This window comes from Musa acuminata, chromosome BXJ1-3 (genome assembly GCF_036884655.1).
Source record: "Musa acuminata AAA Group cultivar baxijiao chromosome BXJ1-3, Cavendish_Baxijiao_AAA, whole genome shotgun sequence".
Classification (NCBI taxonomy): Eukaryota; Viridiplantae; Streptophyta; class Magnoliopsida; order Zingiberales; family Musaceae; genus Musa; species Musa acuminata.
The window spans coordinates 45,842,259-45,863,633 of record NC_088329.1 but is presented as its reverse complement, the minus strand read 5'-3'; the positions used below and the strand labels follow the sequence as shown (position 1 = coordinate 45,863,633).

The 21,375-nt window shown below is 41.7% G+C and overlaps 4 protein-coding genes across 10 annotated transcripts; 2 read left to right on the top strand and 2 right to left on the bottom strand.

Moving 5' to 3' along the window:
- Positions 1–1,020: 1,020 nt before the first annotated feature.
- LOC103980038 (dolichyl-diphosphooligosaccharide--protein glycosyltransferase subunit STT3A-like) lies at positions 1,021–6,247 on the bottom strand. 5 transcript variants are annotated; one of them, XM_065146310.1, is made up of 10 exons: positions 6,043–6,247; positions 5,858–5,919; positions 5,487–5,567; positions 5,243–5,374; positions 4,889–5,122; positions 4,132–4,275; positions 1,875–2,061; positions 1,718–1,805; positions 1,495–1,555; positions 1,021–1,414 (listed from the first exon to the last, which is right to left on the bottom strand). In XM_065146310.1, the coding sequence occupies exons 3-10, from the start codon at positions 5,529–5,531 to the stop codon at positions 1,340–1,342; spliced, it is 966 nt and encodes a 321-aa protein (XP_065002382.1). In that variant the 5' UTR covers positions 5,532–5,567; positions 5,858–5,919; positions 6,043–6,247; the 3' UTR covers positions 1,021–1,339. The 5 variants fall into 5 exon arrangements, with proteins under 5 accessions (XP_065002382.1, XP_065002406.1, XP_065002397.1 ...); XM_065146334.1 differs by having other exon boundaries at positions 1,495–1,518; XM_065146325.1 differs by having other exon boundaries at positions 1,959–2,061.
- An 895-nt stretch (positions 6,248–7,142) lies between these two features.
- LOC135635308 (ultraviolet-B receptor UVR8-like) lies at positions 7,143–11,390 on the bottom strand. 2 transcript variants are annotated; one of them, XM_065146301.1, is made up of 5 exons: positions 11,231–11,390; positions 10,946–11,140; positions 9,489–9,524; positions 9,253–9,380; positions 7,143–8,782 (listed from the first exon to the last, which is right to left on the bottom strand). In XM_065146301.1, exons 1-5 carry the CDS (start codon positions 11,286–11,288, stop codon positions 7,478–7,480), a joined length of 1,722 nt encoding a protein of 573 aa, XP_065002373.1. In that variant the 5' UTR covers positions 11,289–11,390; the 3' UTR covers positions 7,143–7,477. The 2 variants fall into 2 exon arrangements, with proteins under 2 accessions (XP_065002373.1, XP_065002367.1); XM_065146295.1 differs by lacking the exon at positions 11,231–11,390 and having other exon boundaries at positions 9,253–9,372; positions 10,946–11,086.
- A 4,046-nt stretch (positions 11,391–15,436) lies between these two features.
- LOC135635302 (GATA transcription factor 9-like) lies at positions 15,437–17,373 on the top strand. Of its 2 annotated transcripts, none has more exons than XM_065146286.1 (2): positions 15,437–15,893; positions 16,321–17,373. In XM_065146286.1, the coding sequence occupies exons 1-2, from the start codon at positions 15,573–15,575 to the stop codon at positions 17,080–17,082; spliced, it is 1,083 nt and encodes a 360-aa protein (XP_065002358.1). In that variant the 5' UTR covers positions 15,437–15,572; the 3' UTR covers positions 17,083–17,373. The 2 variants fall into 2 exon arrangements, with proteins under 2 accessions (XP_065002358.1, XP_065002354.1); XM_065146282.1 differs by having other exon boundaries at positions 16,318–17,373.
- Positions 17,374–20,068: 2,695 nt separating this feature from the next.
- Positions 20,069–20,530, top strand: LOC135638376 (uncharacterized). The gene has a single exon (XM_065151492.1). It carries the CDS (start codon positions 20,093–20,095, stop codon positions 20,516–20,518), a length of 426 nt encoding a protein of 141 aa, XP_065007564.1. The 5' UTR covers positions 20,069–20,092; the 3' UTR covers positions 20,519–20,530.
- The last annotated feature ends 845 nt before the right edge of the window (positions 20,531–21,375 follow it).

The window sequence follows — 21,375 nt, the reverse complement described above, 5'->3', positions numbered from 1 at the left end:
TGGATGAATGTCCAAAACCTAGTTTGAGCGGGTCGCAGGATTTCAAATCCCCCTCTCGCCAACTCTCATTTGGTGCAAAGATCGAAGGCTTAATCGGATTCAACCACTCCCTCGGAACGTCGAATTAGAGCGACTGCCTGATCAAGAAGAAGGACATGAATGAACAGTCTGTCGAACCATCGAGTTCATGCACCGAAAGCAAACGACAGCGGATCAAGCGACGACGAATCGAGAACAAGGCGGTAACCACGAGAGCAATCCAATCCCAAGAGATTTCGATAGCGGACAATCCAATCCCAAGAGATTTCGATAAGGCCCTCTAAGTTGGATGAATGTCCAAAACCTAGTTTGAGCGGGTCAAGCGACGACGAATCGAGAACAAGGCGGTAACCACGAGAGCAATCGGCACACCAACAAGGAAGCTATAAGAAGAATGCAATCCATCGATAGGGTTCAGAAGCTTACCTCCACCGATTCCGTCTGACCGAGCGAAGCATGGTCGTGATGAAGCTGAATCCCATCGCCTCACCATCGTCAGCGTCCGTTCCGGGGAGCATTATTCAGAAGGGGCAGAAGCGGAGGGCGAAGCGAACAAAAAAGACGGAGATCGCGAGAGACGATGGAGATAGTTTGTTGCGAGATACTCTTTCGTTTTGTACGACGAGGCGGGGAAGGTTACCTATACCGCCGAGGGACACCTTTTGTTTTAGTGCTTTTACATATGTAGCCTTGTCAATAGTGGAAATCGCATATTTTACTCTCTCTTTTTTTTTTTGGTAAATCTTAATACAACATACATGTCTTCTTACCTTTGATACCATAAAACATATTCACATTAATTATGCATATTCATGCATAAAAACATTTGATATTTTATTTAGACAGATATAAATGTCACTTAAAGTTTCAATTTAGCAACATTTCATAGAGATCTACACGGATATATACAGACGTGTACTTGGAATTTGCAGGTACATATAGAGAGAGAGACATATGAGTATCATCTTGATTGTGTGGATATGAGGTTGCCGATGGCAATTTCTGCTATTTCTTTCGAGGGCATCGATCATCGTTACAAGGCGGAGTACACTAAGGTTGCGCAGATGAATCACATCGCATGACAAATGACTAGATTTCAGGTTTCCATGACCAATAAAACATGCGATGATGTAAAACAAAATTAGGCAAAAAGAAACATACATTAGGAAGGTGTGATAAGACCCGCAACCTCTGTATTCGGTCATGCATCCGCCCGCTATCAACTGCTCTATCACTCTTGTAATAATTCATGTGCAAGTCCTTTTACACTATGCTGGAAGGTCATTCCGCTTTACTTAATTCACTGCCAGGGGTTCTTCCTTTTTGTATTATTACCAATCCTTTTCGATTTGCTAGTAGAGTTCGCTTTGGAATTCTGCAAACGAGAGAGAGAGAGAGAGAGATTAGTTGGCCAGGAATCCTATTCTTCGGGGGTTTCAATTTGTAAATACGAACCATCCAATGATGTGTAGTGAACACCTGCGCCAACCACAACAGCCAGTGAAGTAACACGATGCTAATACAAGAGCATTGCAGATTTGGTAATCAAGAATCTTGTCATCTTAGCATCAGACTTCATAGATGGTATGGAAAAACAAAAGCAGTTCTTCCCAATGGAAACATAAACACAACAATGAAACACTATCTAACACAGGAAATAAGTCGGAAAAAAACTTACCTCCTCAAAATGGGATAGCTTGAAATGTTTCTTCCCGATTTCAGTCCCCCTGACTCTATCAAAACCTTTACCATCTGTTTCCACAAACCTGGAAACAAGCAAGAGGAATGATTATAAACTTTCTGAGTACATAAGATTTCAGATTATAATTGCCAACCTCCAAAGATGACCAGAACATATTTGACATTCAGGGAATTGAATATCTCCCAAGCTGGCTTCTCTGGAGAAGACATAGCAGTACCTACAGTTGCGATATGAGTGTTATTCCAGGTATTATTATCAACAATGACTGTACGATTTGCCATTGCAGTTGTTTGGTAACCATAGTCCCACCAAGGTGCCACCTGCACAAAATGTACTGTTTAAGAAACTTGATTCATGCAAAGCATTCTTTGGAGATTTTTGAAACATACATAGTCTCTGAATCTTGTACACAAGAATATTCGACTTTTGCTGTTGATGTGGCTTCAGGCAAGCAAGCAACAGGAAAAAAAAAAGCATTTTAGTAATTCACTTCCCAGGAAGGCGATGCTAAAAGGCACGACATACCGGGTGTGAACATGTTGGAGAAATTGAAGTGCCTTTGTATCGATTAATTGCTATGTACCAGACTAGTAAGAAATATAACCATAGGCAGCTAAAATCATAAATCTTATTCGAATAATTGACGTGTTGTTTCATAAACTCAACACATTTTTACATAGTAAGACCTTAAAGTATAAAATGAACGTATACCCTTTACCAACTGGCACCACCCGAAGATGAGTGCATTAAATACTTATTGCCTTCAAGGTTCAGAAAATAAGAGATTTCTTCTCCTGAAGTAGAGATTGATTGCACATCAGTAAACAACCTTTTTAAATTCCTGCAGGTTACAGGTTTAAAAGGCTACATGTCTTGCTTCTCCAGCATTTACAGAAAACATTGATCTAATCATACAATCTAGTGAAAGGTGAACTTGGCAGCTGCCAACAGCCACACTTCAACACCAGAACTGAGCCCTTGACCACATGGCCATCTCTTGGGTATTAGAAATAGAGTCGGTTTATTATATTCCATTTTGGTTATTATTATACTCTCTCTCTCTCTCTCTCTCTAATCTAGTGAAAGGTGAACTTGGCAGCTGCCAACAGCCACACTTCAACACCAGAACTGAGCCCTTGTCCACATGGCCATCTCTTGGGTATTAGAAATAGAGTCAGTTTATTATATTCCATTTTGGTCATTATTATACTCTCTCTCTCTCTCTCTCTCTCTCTCTCTCTCTCTCTCTCTCTCTCTCTCTCTCTATAAAAAAAAAAAACAACAACAAAAGTTCAGCAAAACAGAAGGATGTCATCAGTTCTAATGCACATTTCAAAAACTAATTAGATAAAATTGGACCATAAAATAATTCAATCTTCTTTGTTAATATACATAGCATGAGGCATAAATAATTATAGGGATCATAATTTAGTCAAATACTCAAATTGGTCCTTATTCAATGGTATTCACTGATCTGAATGCCAATCAGTGCACATACCGAACCATTTTGCATTGTCCAGGATTATTCCAAGCGCACCACCCAATATGGTTACTGTGTCGGGCATACCACATTGTTGTTTACCGATAAACCTAGGTGTACCAGATGGCAAACACACTGTCAAATACTCATTCTGACTCGCTCCTCCAACCCATTTAAACATCTACATAGCCCCTGTTTACATCTACATGGGTATTAAAGACAGTTTTTAACATATTTGTTATGTATTGATCCTTAATAGGTGTTAAATACAAAATGTTTAATCATTATTGGAGCTAATACATAGAAAAAAATATTAAAAGGGTTTGGAGGGCTCCAACTAGAAACCATCAGCTCAGCCAGTCTTGGCTGGTACTAGTCCATACTGAGTATCAATACAGTAAGGTACCAGTGAGGTTGACGACTGGTAGATATCTCACTAAGATTTGAAACCTTAATTATCAGAATCGATAATAACATATCCAGATTAACTGCCGCAGCAACTACTAATAATATTAGTGTGTAAATTCAGAAAAGTTACAGCAAAAAAAAACTAAAGATGCGAATATAGTATTTCATGTCCATATTTATCATCAAAGACATGAAAGGCAATCTCCAGTTATCTAAATAAACAAGGCTCTCCTATCCTTCTTTTAGTCCCCCAACGATGCTAGTAAGTAACGACCCAGCATTAAAATAAAGCTGGACGTGTTCATAATCTCATTCATCACATCTTTCTTGCTATATACTAAGAAAAGCATCAATGGAGGACTACAAATAGCATAGGTACATCTAACAATGCACATCTGCTCCTCTTCTATACCTACAACTAAATTTCAATTGCAAGACACTTGAGCACAAACACAAAAAAAACATGCAGAATAGACCAAAGAAAAAGGCAAAGAAGAATAACCTTATCATCAACATCAGTATTATGCCTCAACCATGCATAGGCTTCACGAAAATCATCAAAGACATGTAAACCGTCATGCGAGTGAGATGTTAGAACAATTGATGGGGCAGAATAAGCTTCTGCTGCTGCCCATACACAGTGAACCTACAACAAGTAACAGTAGACCTTCAGTTCAAGACCAAACATCCAGATAAAACACAATACTGGAGAATTTACAGTATATTTACATAGAAGGAGAAGGATATATCAGGCAGCAAACCAAAAAATTATTTCTAACATTTATCAACTTATGAGTATGCTTTGTGGCACATCAAACTGATAAGTCGGAATCACTTTTTTGTTATTTATTGACTTTTAAATTTTCTCTGTGAGTACTGATGCTAAAAGTATGACAGTAACAAATTTAAATGGCCTAAGACCATAATCAGATACAAGCAGTTAAAAAAAAGTTCTTTAACCCAATGAGAATGTTCATTAAGCATGACAAAGAAACAAATCCACAGTCATATAGTTATACAGACATGAATAGCAAAATAACTTAACATATCTTCAATCACTGTGAAATTTTCCTCACTTGTAATATAGGAGTGCCACTTAAGTCGAGACAATATTTGACTAAATTAAGAATGTTGCACACATATATTACTATAAAGAAATGTAAAATGCATCTTGGCAAAATAAATAACGTATCAAATTCACATTGCCATGAATCTGAGAATAATTTCAGCAGAAAATCTTAAATAAAAAATTTGCATACCACATAAAAGGCACCAAGTATGATCAACAGAAGAATGGCAACCGCAGATGCCTCCAAAGGCAGCACCAGAAGTCTTTCTGCATTTAGAGGCCTATTAGGAACCATTTCAACAATTTCCTTTTTTTTCTTCCGATTCTTCCTTGATGGTCTTTCTTTTGGTGCAGATTCAGATTTAACCGTTGCTGCCTTGGTATCAACCTTTACGACATCTTGACTGGAATTAATATCCCCTGCCTTGAAATTCATATTGTAACAGCAAGAATTAAAGGAAACCTTATACAAAAACCATGAAGTTTTAAGTATATTTTTAAAAATTTGAGCAATAAGAGAATAATCCACATCTTAGTCACATACACCAGAAGGTGGACTTTCAAACATCTTTGGCAGCTGAAGTTTAATTGACCGTGTGAAGACATCAAAAGCTTCAGAAAGTGCAATCCCGGACATAATGCATGCAGCTGAAGCAAGAACAAGCATAAGGCGCACCTGACAAAATGTTGCAGATGATAATGACAGACTAAAATGTTTGCAAGTAATGTTGATGACAGACTGAAATGTTTGTTAGTTATGTTGACTAGCTTCCCATTAGGTCACTTACCATTACTCCAGAAAAATAAACTGATGTTGCTATATGCAGAACCATGAACGAGCTAGCATCAGATAGAGGCAAAAAGCATGCCTGCATTACATATTAAATAGTTACCATAAAGTAATCAAATTTAGTAGACTGTTTACTATAATATGCAAGTTAAAAACACGATCCTAAATGAAAAAGGTGAATTATTTCCTTGTTTTACATATGAAAAGAACTGATACCTTGCTTTTAGTACAATAAATCCATTCAACGATAAACAACATAAGGTTCAGTATTCCAAGGTCTCCTAACTCGAATGTCCTAAGGTATCAAAAATCAACTTGTGGGAGGACCAGAAGGGGGATGAAGCAAAGATAAGTTCAAAGCTGTCATACCTGAGTGATTCTGTAGTTGAAGTATGGACCAAACTCGTGATCACGCTCTCATACTTGATGACCTACGAGTTCGATTCGAACAACAGCTACATACGTCAGTAAACCAGGAAGGAAGACATCCTAGTCCAATCTTACACTCTCGAGCTCAGATCTAGAGTCGAGAGATCGAGGATTGGAGGACTTACGGAGAAGAGGCGGATCGAGAAGGCAAGGATTCCGATCAGGAGCAGGATGAAGAAGCCGAGAACGCCCCCGATGGCCTTCCTCAGGGTTGCTTCCCCCGCCATTGACGGTGGAATAAGCAGGGCAGCGCGCCAAGGGACGGGATAGGAGACCCCGACGAAGACTTCAGCAAGCGTTCGGACTCAGCGAGAGGTTTCGCGGTCCGAAGAAGCGCCTAAATGGTGCTCCTGATTTCGGTGGGTCAGATATAAGTGAGGATAATTTTATCATTTTAAAAAAGTATTTTGAAAATTAAAAACTTGGATTTTTCGCATGTAATCGCCAACGAAACTGTGTTTTTTTGTTTTTTGTTTTCATTTGTTTGCTTCCTCCGTTCTGCAGATCAACAGCTGCTTTTCGGAGTCTTTGATGTTATTGTTGTGTTCACGAGCTAATTACATATTATTCTCTCTAACTAATTATCTTTTGTATTTTGATTCTTACATTTTAAAAAATTATATTAATATTTCTATAATTATATAAATAAAATATTTTAAATTTATTTATCATGATAATATTAATTTTATTAATAAAAATAAAAAAATAAAAAAAATAATAATTTTAATATTCCAATCGATAGTAACAGACAACAACGTCGTTGGAGGTTGCTAGTAGCTATTACATATAAGGAGAACACCGACGAGAGGTGAGGACCGCTTGGAAACTATGTCCACGCCGGCACATAAACAGAGCAACCCTCACCTCTCGTCGTCATTGTATTCATTCACAACAATCATCCGCGACCCCCAACGACATCGTCATCCATTATCATCGATGTTATCCGTCACCATAACTAAAACGTTAAAATTATTTTTTTTTTATTTTATTTTCATGTTTCCATTAATAAAACCAACTACATTAAAATAAATAAACCTAAATATTTTATTTTTATAATTATTGAGATGACAATATAATTTTTTAAAATATATAGATTAAAATATTAAAGGTAACTAACTACAAAGAAATAATATGTAATTAACCCTTGTGTCCGCTAGTTCTAATTGGCATCATTCATCATCTTCTTCTCACCAACCAACAAGATGAAACATTTCTAAGAGAAATATTAGATGAAAACACAACATGCTTAAGTTATAGAAGTCCTCAACAACCTTAATTCATCCACAGATGACCACAAAGTCGCGTAAGTCCTTCGCTCATACAAAGATGGTGCATTCTACAAATTTTGATATAGTCAAGACGAGAGTGAAACCAACTACACAAATCAAAAAAGGCACAAGAACAAGACTCGGTTTTAAATCGTCGAGCTTTAAATGATTTATTGCAGCCTCAAACTTATATAAGAAGTGGAGAATATATATATATATGCTGATAGTATGCTGATATTTATTGCAGCCTTTAAATGACGATAGTATGCTGAAAACAGCAAAACACTGCACATTAAGGTGAATGATGTTGCCTCCCAGTGGATAGAGAAACAAGGCACTCCTTGACAAGTTCTCGTACTCTCCTCTTCATCAGCCTGTCCTTCACGGTAGACAGCATACTGCGATAGAACATCTCCATTCGAATTAGCTCCTCATCATCGGCCTTTTCCAGTACGTTCTCTAATTCCTTTCTGACATCAAAGACACCAGAGTCTTGCAGTGACTGCGGAAGTCTTCGCTCATCGAGTGGCTTTCTGAATATAGATAAATGCAGCAGACCGGCATAACGTTCCATAAGAGTCAGCTTTGTCTTTAGAAAGTTCAATTCCTCCGTTACCGCAGACAGTTTGTGGTCCATCTCGACAGTTTTTCCAACTTCATGGTCTTCGGTCTTTGATATCAGGTCATCTGTTTTTAATTTTTCATCCTTGAATACCGTATCGAGAGGTGGCCACATTACAGCAGAAGGAACATAACTATCAGCTGTCTGACCTCTCCCCAGGACCCCACTTCGGCCTCTACCCCATGCCCAAAGCTTATAACCATTGTCAGAAACAAGAACTGTATGGGCTGCTCCACAGGCAACTTGCATGGGACCTGTAAACCTGAATCCGTTGGTTTCAGAAGCCCGAATTCTCAATGGGAGGTATGCATCACCAGCATCAGTTCCCGTGAAGCTAGCATCCGGGCATAATCCAAGCCCTTTCTCCATTCCCCAAGACCATACATCACCAGCTGATGACACAACAGACGTGTGAAACAAACCACAATCAAGAGAAATCAGGAAAGCATCTTGTGGTAAAGCATCTACCGTCTGTGGCAAACATATGCTCTTCGTAGTCCCATGACCAAGCTGCCCATTTTCACCAAGACCAAATGTCCAACACTTTGATTCGATCTCCTGGTTATATGACTTCTTATTAGTGAGAATAGCAGTATGAAATGCTCCACAAGCGACTTCATAAACCACCCAGGAGGACTCCTCGTTGAAAGTCGAGATGACTTCAGGTCGTAGTCTGATTTCCTTGTCACCTAACCCTAACTGACCATGATTGTTATTACCCCAAGCATAGCATACGAGATCATCCCCTCCAGTGTAGGTTTCTCCAGCACTAACTACAGCAACCACATGTTCATTTCCACATGCCACCTTGACGACAGTATGGCCATGGAAGTTCCACACAGGTAGAGGAACACTGCTACTAGAAAGGCAAAATTCTCCATCGTCATTAGCCTGTGGACAGTTTCCCCAGATCCATAAAGACCCATGATCATCTATTGCAAGTGACATCATTCCTCCTGCTTTGACAGCACAAATCTGCATGGAAGACACCCAAATTAGTCCTGTGAGAGTACTAATAGAACAATAGGATCATCACCAGAATTCAATCATTCACACTTGCATATAATTCCTCATTTTATCATTGTTTTGAAGGGTGGCATGTGGATGCAATCCCTTAATGGTCCTTGTCTGCCAGTTGGGTTAAGCTGCAACCCAGGTTGCAACTTATGTGGATGACACTATATCTATGTGGTCATATATACAAGTCAAATTAGACTAAGTGGTGCATATGTATGGTTATCTTCTTTCATTTTGTTTATTGATATTAATTTTCTATATATTTTCTTTCCCCTTGTAGTTCAAATTTGTTAGAAGGCATGGATCTCTTCAGCATTAATTATCAATTAATTTGGCAAATATATTCAAAAAGGTTTGTGATATGGATGATCAAATTACTGTTTATAAATTAATAATCCCCTGCAATCAGAAAGCTTCAGTGATATTACCTTTAAAGAAGTTCCTGTGTGATCTGCACTTGATTCCTCTGTCAAAGAGTCAGAAGAACCCAATTCCTTGAAATGTTCTATCAAGCAAGGAACTGAGCAATTTTCCTTGCCATGACCAAGCTGGCCATCCATATAATAGTCAAGGGCCCAATAACCACATTGTCTTATATATTAAAATTAAAATCAAGCAGAGGTATCTTCATATCCAAGACAAATGATCAGATCACAAAGGATACAGACATTATAGCCCCAGGACCAAACAGAACCATCATCTGGCAATTTCACAATAAAAGAAATGAGCTGTGTAGCATCAACATAGTTTGGAATAGGATTATCATCACGTTGCAAATAGAAAAGTTGTGATTTTAAAGTTTCAATTTTCAAGTTGAAACCATCACGCAGAAAGATATATGCAGATGAGAGTATTAACAATTTTCATGCCTCACAAAGTTCACTCTGGATAAATAAGATAAATTAATCGTTAGAAGAATCAGATTGAGAGCTTTTAAACTGTCAAAATATGCTAGATCATCAACAGATAATAACTTAATTATTGCAGGTGCACTCTCCTCTAGCATCTGATTAATAAAATTTGTCCAATATTAAACTGAAAATGCTGAAAAAATCATGATCAGATCCATTATGCAGCAAGTGAAGGGTATCTAAAAGTAGCATCAGCATTACAAGGCAAAAGTTCCTAGAACTTTGGCACTCAGCAAAGATACAGATATTACAAGAAGACAGTTGACTGACAATAAGGTTCCCATCTGTGTCAATTCTTCACCAAAAACAGGAGTTTAGTTTCATGGAAATGACGAAAATAAGTGGAAGATGGCGAACCAGAATTTCCAGCCAAGCTATCATATCTTTAAACTAAAAGTGGTATAAATTAAGGCTGAAAGAAAAGGGAGGCATTGACTGACAATAAGGTTCCCATCTGTGTCAATTCTTCACCAAAAACAGGAGTTTAGTTTCATGGAAATGACGAAAATAAGTGGAAGATGGCGAACCAGAATTGCCAGCCAAGCTATCATATCTTTAAACTAAAAGTGGTATAAATTAAGGCTGAAAGAAAAGGGAGGCATGATAAATATTTTAAGCTCATAATCTATCATAGTCAGTCATAGATGTCAGTAGTGCCAGAGAAGTGCCTGCAGAGAGTATGCTTTCAGCACCCAACCTACAGACCAACTAAATAATGTTCAAAATTATACAAATTTTTAATGACTTGCTCTAGAACAAATCTAATGATTACATAAGTGATCAAAGGGAACATTAGCAGGATTAAGCCCCAGTTGATTGTAAGGTCTTATAAAGGGGTAAGCGCTTACAGTACACGTCTTGATGTAACCTAGAAAGGACGTGGATAGCATATGAAGAAACTAGCAAGTTTGGATGCTCGATTTTACCATCCAGAAGTAATTCACATCTGATCAAGCAGCCATGAATAGGTAATGGTTGAGATAATCTCAGGAGAAGTCCATGGAGCACCGTTCTCAATTATGTTTTTTGATCCATTGATAACAATAATAACTTCGATGTTGCTTTTGGTAGAATTTCCATAAAACACTAGAATTAGTGCCAAGTTTATAGCAGAATCTTCATCAAACACCAGTAATAGTGTCAATTATTTAAAACGATGATGATGATGATCAGAACTGAAAGAAGAGAAGAGAGATTGAACGATGAGAACCTCGCAAGGCAAGGCTGTGGTAAGCACCAGCAGCGATCCCTACGAAATTGGGCTGCGGCGCCTTGAGCCCTCCCTTCTTCCTCTGAGACGAAGCACCGCAGGAGGCGATGGGAACCGGAAAGAGCTCGTCGACGTCCTTGCCGGTGCCCAGCCGGCCAAAAGTCCCCCGTCCCCATGAAAACACGATCCCATCCGCTAAATCCAGTCAGAAAACCAACAAGCGAGCCATTCACCGACGGGAAAAAAAAGAAGATTATCCTCGGAGACTCGGGAAAGACGTGATACCTGTGAGAGCGAGAGTGTGGGCTTCTCCTGCGGCGACAGCGACGACCTTGCGCGACATGGTCGGACCGGATTGCTTCGTGCGCGAGGGAGGAGATCGCCCGTGCACTAGTTTGCCGGAAGAGGAATCCCCAATTAAAGAGGAACACGATAAGCTTTGCGGACTGAAGCATTATGTAATATGCTCGCAGTCACAGTAAAAAGAAGGGAAGCTAAAAACGCAAAGAATAGAAAAGTGGACACCTCGGATTCGGCCGTGGCAACCAACCCTGTCTGATCTCGGACAGGGTTGGGCCTTCGCCCTCGGTGTATTGACGTGGAGGCAGCGGCAGTGTTCACTAGGGTTTGCACCGGGGTTTTCCTACTCCAGTGGGTCCCGTCCGGTCCTACACATCTAGTGATGGGCGATCCTGTATCCTGTTAGGACCCGACGTGAATGAGCTACACCCACCACATTGTGGATTCCCTTTTTATATCAATGAAGGAATGATGGAATCCATCGTTACTCGAGTGTGAATTGAAAAAAATCTACCTCATATTAAAAAAAATTGAGTTAGCAAGTAACGATGGAATCCCTTTTATATCACATACATGGCTTTCATACATTTAGCAAGTTGGGCACTAGTAATCATAAGTTTAAGGAACGATGGAATCCATCGATACGTATCAATTAAAAAAATCTAACTTATATTAAAAAAAATCTATTACGACGAAAGTATAAGGCCAAATATGTCTAAAACTTATGACTCAGAAAAATTCGATTCAATAAAAAGAAATTCATCATGGTATAGACACAAAGCTAAATGCTCTCGAAACGCGTGAATTTAAAAACCTTACTCGTGTAAAAAAGAAATTCGCTACAACATAGGTGCAAAGCTAAATGTGTTCGATACGTATTAGTCATGAACCCTAATCCACGCAAAAAGAAATCTGCTATGACAAAAGCATAATACAAAATATGCCCGAGTTGCATAAGCCATGTAAAGAAAAATCCATCACAGTGGAGGCGATAACCTGACCCGTGAAAGTAAATCTCAAATTCTCACATGTTAAATGAATTAAACGTCACACAAACAAATGATAGATAATACATTGTCATCTAATATGTTATTACCACATGTCACCTAGAGAGGGAAGAGAAAACAAAACTTCCTTCTTATCATTTATGATAAAAAAAATTAATTATAAATTTAGTTTGGGTTAGTTTAAGTATAAAGATATTAGATTAGAAAACCTATTCCGACCTAAGTCTTCGTACATATAACATCTCAAGAGCTTGATATTCTCATTTTGGATAGTCTTATGTATCTAAGTATGAACTACGTCGAGTTGACTAAGACGTCAATGATAATTTTTCTCTAACACACATTAATCATATTAGAAATCAATTCGTTAATATAGAAAGAATGCATCTCAAAATTACAAAGACTTTCCTATGAGAGGTGGGAGGTCATTCAGTATATATGAATCATATAACAATTTAAAATGATTCAAAGAGATTATTACTTAGCATGCTAAGTAACCAATTTTGTAATATTACAGTAGCCAATTTTGATATATAAATAGAGAAAAAAAAATTATATTAATTATTAAAGACTTGCACAACAATCTTCTCTCGTATCAGAGATAAAAACTCCCTACTCCCGACGAAGGGAGCTCTCTTAGAAAACACCACACTCTTGCACCTGACATAACATCAATTACGCTGCTTCATTAATGGTTCATAACACCTGTTTTGAACTATTAATCATCCAAAGAATATTTCTCTGATCATTAAAAATCCGACTATGATTATTTGCGCCTCTCTCTCACTCTCTTACTCACCCGTCGATTCCATTCTCCAAACTATATAACTTTTGTAAATTCTACAAAAAAATGATTTATCAAAAACGGGACAAAATTAATGATTTTTATATTTAATTACCTAGGTTTGAGATCAAAATATATAATTGAATTCTGCATAGCTCAAAACTTCTTTTGTCCCAAAGCACATAAATTACTTCAAGATATCACCATCCTTTCGAAGGTAAATAATATAATTCACGTACCCATCCAATTATTAATATAGATTTTAAATTAACTTAGATCTTATTCTATATTTAACTTTGACCCGTGTCTATATGAATATATCAAATCCCTTTTGATCATTCGAAGATCCGAATCCTATAAAACCACATCGCTAGCTGAGGTTTATCCAATACTTAAATTAATTTTAGTTATGAGATATTGACGTAGAGTCAAGTCCTTCGAATTTAGAAGTACTGAAACATGAAAACTTAAGAGTTTGAAGTACACACCTATAAGGATCTTTTATAGTATGATTTCATGATCATTATGCTTAAATATATACATTGATATCGGACATAATTATATGCTTTAATTGGTTCCGGTGGTATCATGCATCAATTTATTTACCGACATAATTTCTAACATTCACTTTAGCCATTTGATGTCGAGAGGTACAATTTTGAAGGTTGGTAAAATAGATTGCATACCTAACTTAGTAAATTTATCAGTCGATTTGTATAATTAAGAAACAACGATGCAAACTCGAGAACTTAATATGATCGTAACCAAACTACGTTAATTGATTGTTAACATAATAATATTAAAATTTCACTTAATATAACTACTCTTTAACCACAAATAGTATAGAGTGAAAGAAAAAAAAACAAATAAAGAAGATAGAAAATATGAAGAAATAAAAAAAGATAAAAGGAAAATTATACTTGAGAATGATGGAAGTTGGTAAAAAAAATGAATTTTTATTTTCCTTTTCCTCTCGACGAATTAAAACCCCCACGTGCGGTGGCCTACATTTGACCTCTTCACATCCCTGCTTTAAGATCCGCGGAAGCCCACCTGATGCTTCATTGTTTTCCTCAACATTCGTGCAACCACACGATCGAACCTTGATGCAGCATGTACGAGTTCCCCAAGCCAATTCTACTCGACCATGTCACACTCGTTTCCGATCGTGCAGCAGAAAGATGAGCTCGGTGCACTTCGATCCCACCCGATCACAATGACCACTGGTACAATTTGGACGTCCATAGTTGGGCTCGCTTAATCAACGTTACAGATTTGACGTGCGACCGGGGCACGTGGTTAAAGTGCAGCGGGGGAGAGTGAGGAACGCAATCGGATGCGGACTCGTGGAATTGACCACCGCTCGCGGTGGGGCTTTTGACGCGACCTCGGCGACCCACATGGTCGCTGACACCCATCACGTGCCCCCCGGTCCCACCAGAGAGACGTGACCTGGCCCAATCATCTGTCGCAGCAGTACTTACATCCTCCACCAAAAGGATCAATTGTAATTTTAACGCAGTTGCTACACCACATCTCGACCGTTGATTCGTTAATTCGATCAGATCACACGGTTGTTAAAGCGGGATATGCTGTCCCGTCCTCCTACGACGCGTCACGTGGAGGGCGGAAAAGGCATCCGAAGACTAAACGTTGTGTCTCCACGTTGGCGAAGTCGAAGGCCGACGACGTGGATGGCCTCCTCTGCTACCGTTGGTGTCCACGTGGGATGACCCGGCCCGTCGGATGGTGCGAAGTCGAGCTGTAACCGTCGTGCTTCGACGTGACCCCGTCAATTTTCAAAGCCCGGGGGGTGGAAATGAGAGCGGAATAAAAAACAATATCGCAATAAATAAAAGCAGGTAATATATATATATATATATATATATATATATAGAAAAAGGAACGCGAATCCCGAGGAGGGAAATGGGGGCGAGAAAGGAAATTACGAGGGAGGAGGGGGGGGAGGCAGAGGAATCCGGCTGTAAACTTGGACTCTAATGCACGAGTCGCAGCCACAAAAGCTGTGGATCGATTCCTTCGGAGGGTGGGGAGAAGTCTTAATCCCTCGCGTTTAACTCTCGCATCACTGGAACCGATTAACGGCACCGTTACTACATATCCATCCGTTATGTGTTGGGAGCAACGAGGAACGATGGTCAGCCAACGGGCTTGACGGACGAGTTGTCCGTCTCGCGCGAACGCAGTTCCGAGGGAAGGGAAGGGAAGGGAAGGGTATGAATGTAAATATAGGTGGGCGATAGGGGCGTGGTATATGAGTGGTTTTCCCCGGGGGAGTGAAGGGGTTGTGCACTCATCCGTGGGCCCGTATTAGTAATTGGGACTTAACCCTGGCTTTTAGCTTTATTTACTCGACCGACTTCCCTCCTTTGTAGCTCTACGGCGGTCCCCTTCAGATAAACCAGACCTCGTCCCACCTCTCTCTCTCTCTCTTTGTCTCCCATTTTGGTTCCTAATCCTCCCTCCTCTCTCTGTGCGTCATAAACCCTGATTTGGAACTCGAACAAGGACGGCGATGGAGGCACCGCAGTACTTCCACGGCGGCTTTTACCGCGACGGGAACCCGCAGTGCGCGCCGGAGAGGAAGGCCGGCGGCGGAGGCGAACAGTTCTCGGTGGAAGACCTGCTGGACTTCTCCAACGAGGAGGAGGACGAAGCCGGGGGGCTGGCCGCGACCGGGGAGGACGGCGCAGCCGGGAACTCCACGGACTCCTCCACCGTCACTGCCGTGGACAGCTGCGGCAACTCCTTCTCCGCCCTCGAGCCGCATTTCTCCAGCGACCTCGTCTGCCGGAGCCTCGCCGACGCCAGCCTCTCCGGCGACCTATGCGAGCCGGTAATCCCACCTCTCCTCCCCTGGACGAAGACCTGATGAGCCTTTGGCTCTCTCTACCCAACCTTCTTTCCTCAAGTTTCTCATAATGCACAGGCTCTGTTTCTTTGCTATTTTCCGGTCATTTTCTTTGCCCCGAACATTTCCAGGCAAAATTAAGTGCGGACATGATAACCGGAATCGATTCGAAGGAGATTAATGTTCTTGTTGTTCGACCCGATCGTTTTCATGGATTCCTCGTGAAACTTGTTTGCAGTCGATCGTCTGGTTTTAGGTTAACCGCCTTCGCTGTCGTAGTACTTCCACTAGGAGGGATAATTTTGTGCCCGAAATGCGAGCCATGTGGTAGCGAAAGTCTTCTCGATTACCTGCACGCAAGAAAAGGAATCATGTGTTCTCTTGTTTTGTTTGTTATCTTTGAATGCAGCAGTACGACGAGCTGGCGGAGCTCGAATGGCTTTCTAATTTCGTCGAGGAATCCTTCTCCAGTGAGGACCTCCACAAGCTTCACCTCATCTCCGGCGTCAATTCCACCACCACCTCCTCCAGGACCACCGCGGCGGCCGCTACCCGAGCCGAGTTCTCCGCTCAGGAGGCCGCCAACCAGGTGGCCCCCTTCCGCGCCGAGGCCCTCGTCCCCGGCAAGGCGCGGAGCAAGCGCTCCCGCGCCGCCCCCTGCAGCTGGTCCTCCCGGCTGCTCGTGCTCTCCCCGTCCCTGACGGCCGCTCCGTCGCCGGAGTCTGAGCTCATCGTGCCCCCCAGCGCTGCTGCCGCCGGCGCAGGCGGGAAGAAGGCGGCGAAGCCGGCGTCGAAGAAGAAGGATATGTCCGCCGGCCCGGCCGTGGCGGCGGCGCCGGACGGCCGCAAGTGCCTGCACTGCCAGACCGACAAGACGCCGCAGTGGCGGACGGGGCCCATGGGCCCCAAGACGCTGTGCAACGCCTGCGGCGTCCGCTACAAGTCCGGCCGCCTCGTGCCTGAGTACCGCCCGGCCGCCAGCCCCACCTTCGTGGTTTCCAAGCACTCCAACTCCCACCGAAAGGTCCTCGAGCTCCGCCGCCAGAAGGAGCTCCAGCAGCAGCACCTCCACGCCGGCGGCGGCGCCTCCCTCTACAACGGTCCCACGCCGGTGGACGCCGCTGCCGCTGACGACTTCTTGATCCACGGCCCCGACTTCCGACATCTCATTTAACGGTGACGTCTCAGTCCGGATTGATCGCGCGGCGGAGGCCAAAAAGGACTCTCTTTTTACCGAAAGTAATTCCCTAGGGGTTAAATTAGGAGGAATTTAGGCTACTTTCCATGCTCTTTTGCCCTAAATCCTTGAAGCAGCTCAGCTCATCAATGTCTTCCATATTTTTCCTAATCCGTTCCTTTTCTTCTCTAACCTCAGATATTAATTCTAGGACGATTTAAATTGTAGTGTGAAATGCCAGCAAAAAAAAAAAGAAATCAATAAAATTAGACATCTTGCCCGTCTTCACTCCTTTTGCGTACTCCCATGCCATGCATCCCTTCCCCTGTCAGGTTTTCTACCATTGCAGCTGCTGCAATCGCACAAAATACCACAGACGGAGTGCATGTCCTTGGGATTCTTAAATGGGCACCATCGTCGCCGCCACCATTCCTCAATTTCTGAGCTAATGTCCGATTTCCGCCGGAACACATGCTTCGCACTGGCACATACGAAGAAGAAGAATAAAGGGTCATCCCCCTTTCACCACAATCGCCTCGGGATCGTGTGTCGTCGTTTCACCGCGAGGAAGCAGGCAAGGGAGGGTGAACCCTTGGACACAATAATAATAATTACTCCGATAGAAGGGTAGATGGACAACAATGCATCGATATGGGTGTCCTCGTGATCCCGACACAGCTGCTGACCCAAAAGGTAACGCGCATCGGGTGCATGCAAGTCCATGGCAATATTCCCATCGTCAACGAGGATTAGTTTATATGCGGCGGTGGTGGTGGTGATGGTGCACCGGCAAGGCTACGTAACAGTGGATCACATGGCTGTCTAATATATATTGGAACGTGTTAAGCTTTACCGTTCCGTTAGACCCCATAGCAGTATAAATAGTGTGGCTCACGTCTCCGAGCACGTGATGTCACGTGCATGGGCGTGGAGGCCACTTCCGAGAAAAGAGGTGAGCCAAGCGAGCGTAGTTTAGCTTTGCATGTGGGGGATGTCGTCATACGTGTGGTCTTCGGGTGGCTCTTCCATGCACGCATCCTCTAATTCCATGGAGTTCTGGACGAAACACTCACTCTACAGAGTAACATTTACAAATGCAGTTGTCAGATTCAATAAACATATTGGTTTCTTTCTTAATTGTAGATTAATCCACTAGAAAAGACGATTGCTTGATACTATTCTAACACGAGGTTAGATCACAATATCTGCTTCAAAATTGACGATCAACTAAGTGCATGTGAAGGAGCTTGTAAAGATAAGACCTCAGCATTAACTTAAGCAATCCTTTGAATCCAGGATCCGTTTGTTCTTACTCCCCGACAAGACTGATCAATGCATGCATACCACATTTTCTGATATTTTTTTTATTTTTTTTATAACGTTGAGTTGTTTGTGGTTCTCTGATGCAGCACCAGATATCTTTGAACATAAATCTAATTCAACGTCTAAATCTCACGAGAAAGAAGAGTTTAGATTTCAGCACTACGTTAACCATACAAATCAACCGAGTCTTCGGACGTAAAGCTACATCAGGACAAACTATACGTACTAGTTTTCTCCTTTAGATTCTTCTTCTTCTATCTCCGTAACAAATTGCAGATGTTACTGGGGGAAGAGACGACGCAAATATCTCGTATTACTAGTCGAGATATTAGCCATCGGAAACTTTTCTCCCTGCTCGACTTTTAGGTTCGAGTTGCAGCTCGTGAGGGATCACGAGTGCCGATCTCGACAAGTCTAACATTCCCTGCCTTTTGGATGTCGAACTCCTGCCATCTCCAAGGTTTTGGTGCAGACACATGGGCGATGCAGTTCCTGTGTCTTCGCTCACACGCCCTTCCACAGTGCGCGCTCTCAACGTAGGCCGCCAGTTGCAGCAATTTGAAGCGTAATGGCGAAACATGCAAGAAGCCGTCTGCAACCGCAGGTTCCATCTTTAGTGACTTTTTGCAGAAGGCCTGATCTAAACACTGTTCCACTTTTTGCTATCTATAAAGGAGGGGAGAAGGCAATCTCATCACCCCATTAGTAGAACAATAGAGGTTTCCATTGCTTCAAGTGGGGATGCAGTCCAAACTTTCCAAACAAGAGCAAGAATCACATCTGTTCCACCGCAAGGTAACCATCATATCTCACTTTGCTTCTTGTCTTCTTGCTGATCGTATATGGATGGTGATGGAAAAAGTTGGTCTTTGCACTTTTGTTCCTCTGGAAATATTTTTTATGTGGCTTCATCTTGATAACATCTCTCTCTCCCCCCCACCCTCCCCCTTTGCAACTCTAAGCTTTCCACCTTTTATAAAGAGGAAGCTTACCTGTTTCAAGTTGAAACATGCAGTCCGAGCTCTGTACAAAATAGGAAGAACCATGTCTCATCTTTTGCAAGTTTGTGTCATTTGTATCCTAGTTTTTTGTTATTCATCTAAAGCTCTGCAGGGCTTCCTTTCTTTTATTCTTCTTCTTTTTTGTGTTCTATTATGATCAAGAGCGAGGAGAAATGCTCATATAATTCTAAGATCCACCAGAAAATGCTGATTCCATTTTTGGATGAAGCAAAGTAGCATGATCGAGGTCTCCTGGAGGCTCAAGCTAGCATGATCTTTCTGCAGCTCGTCCCTGCTCTGCATGTGCATGTGGCATGCACTCGCTCTTTAATCTGTCTTCGAGTTGGCCCCGTAATCATAAAAGCAACACAAGAAACTATGACACGAGGAATGATCTATTCACAAGGACGTAAATAATGAATCAAGGAACAGTAGAAAGAAGCTACGTAATCAAGGAGGCGTCATGCAGTTAGCAACAAAGTCGACGCAGTGAGAGAGAGCATCTTTGAAGAACACTTGGTTCTCTCGATGTGGAGAGCCTCTCTGCATGCAAGCGAGTCTCCGTTTTGATGTTCGTTGTGTGTTATACATCACCGTGCTTGACTTCCTACCCTCTCACGTCCTTTATGCGACGACAGATGGCCCAGCGGAAGGATCAAGCGCTCTCATCGGGCGAGCCAACCATGAACGCCATCAAGATCATGGAGGAGTTGAACGAGAAGGCGACCGCAAACGACGTGGAGAGCGCGGAGTGCGAGTGCTGTGGCATGTCCGAAGACTGCACTCCCACGTACATACGCCGGATCAAGGAGTTCTTCCACGGGAGATGGATCTGCGGGCTCTGCTCCGAGGCGGTGAAGGAGCAGATGAAGCGGACACCGGCGGCGACCATGGAAGAAGCCGTGGACTCCCACACCTCTCTCTGCAAGAAGTTCAACAGGACCGTTCGTCTCAACCCCAAGCTTTCCTTGGCAGTTTCCATGAGGGACATAGCGAGGAAGAGCTCGGAGCGCAGGACCATCGATGGCATGCCGGGATCCAAGATCGTGAGGTCGATGAACTGCGGGCCTAAGTTGGACGTCGCCATCAAACAGTCACAGATCCAGTAACCATGCAAACATCTCTTATCCTCATTTACTTCCCTGTGTTTCCTGATCCAATTCGCTTGCTAGTACATTAATTCCTTGCCGCAATTTCCTATTCAGACTGCGTTAATGATGGAATTAATGTCTTTACTTAATCTATCTTCTTATCAAGCTATATTGAAGCCGCATGCCCGTAGAAAATGATACATTTTTACTACATGAAAACAGTTCGACACTTCAATCCATAATTTCCCATCTATACAAAGTGATGGGCAAATTTTCATATATACATATACATATATACATGTATATATATATATATACATATATATATAAGTATATATGTATATATACATATATATATATATATATATACATATATATATATACATATATATATATACATATATATATATACATATACATATATATATACATATACATATATATATACATATATATATATATATATATATATATAGTATCAACTTTGAAATGGTAATTGCGGGAACGGGATGCCATCGGCGCTTAAATAACGCATAATTGTTCCTTCCTCATGCCGGAATCGCTTTTTGTCTGTCCCATTGCTTCTTGGTTCAAAGTCGCCGAAGGTACGCCGATCTCCTCCATCTCCCTCTCTTTCTTTCTCGTCTCCCCTTCTCGTTTCCTTTCTTCGTCTTTCCTGATTTGCATCGGCCTATGCCCTGTTCTTGATCTGGGGTACGGAAGGGATGTGGTCTCTCTCGATTACTTTGTCGTGGAGAGTGGGGCTTGTCTGTTTGCATTTTGTTCGACACATAGATCGGTTTTGGTTGTTTCGTAGCTCGTAGGGAGGGTTTCCCGTTCGATAATTCTTTGTAACTGCTGTGAATTTTATGTGC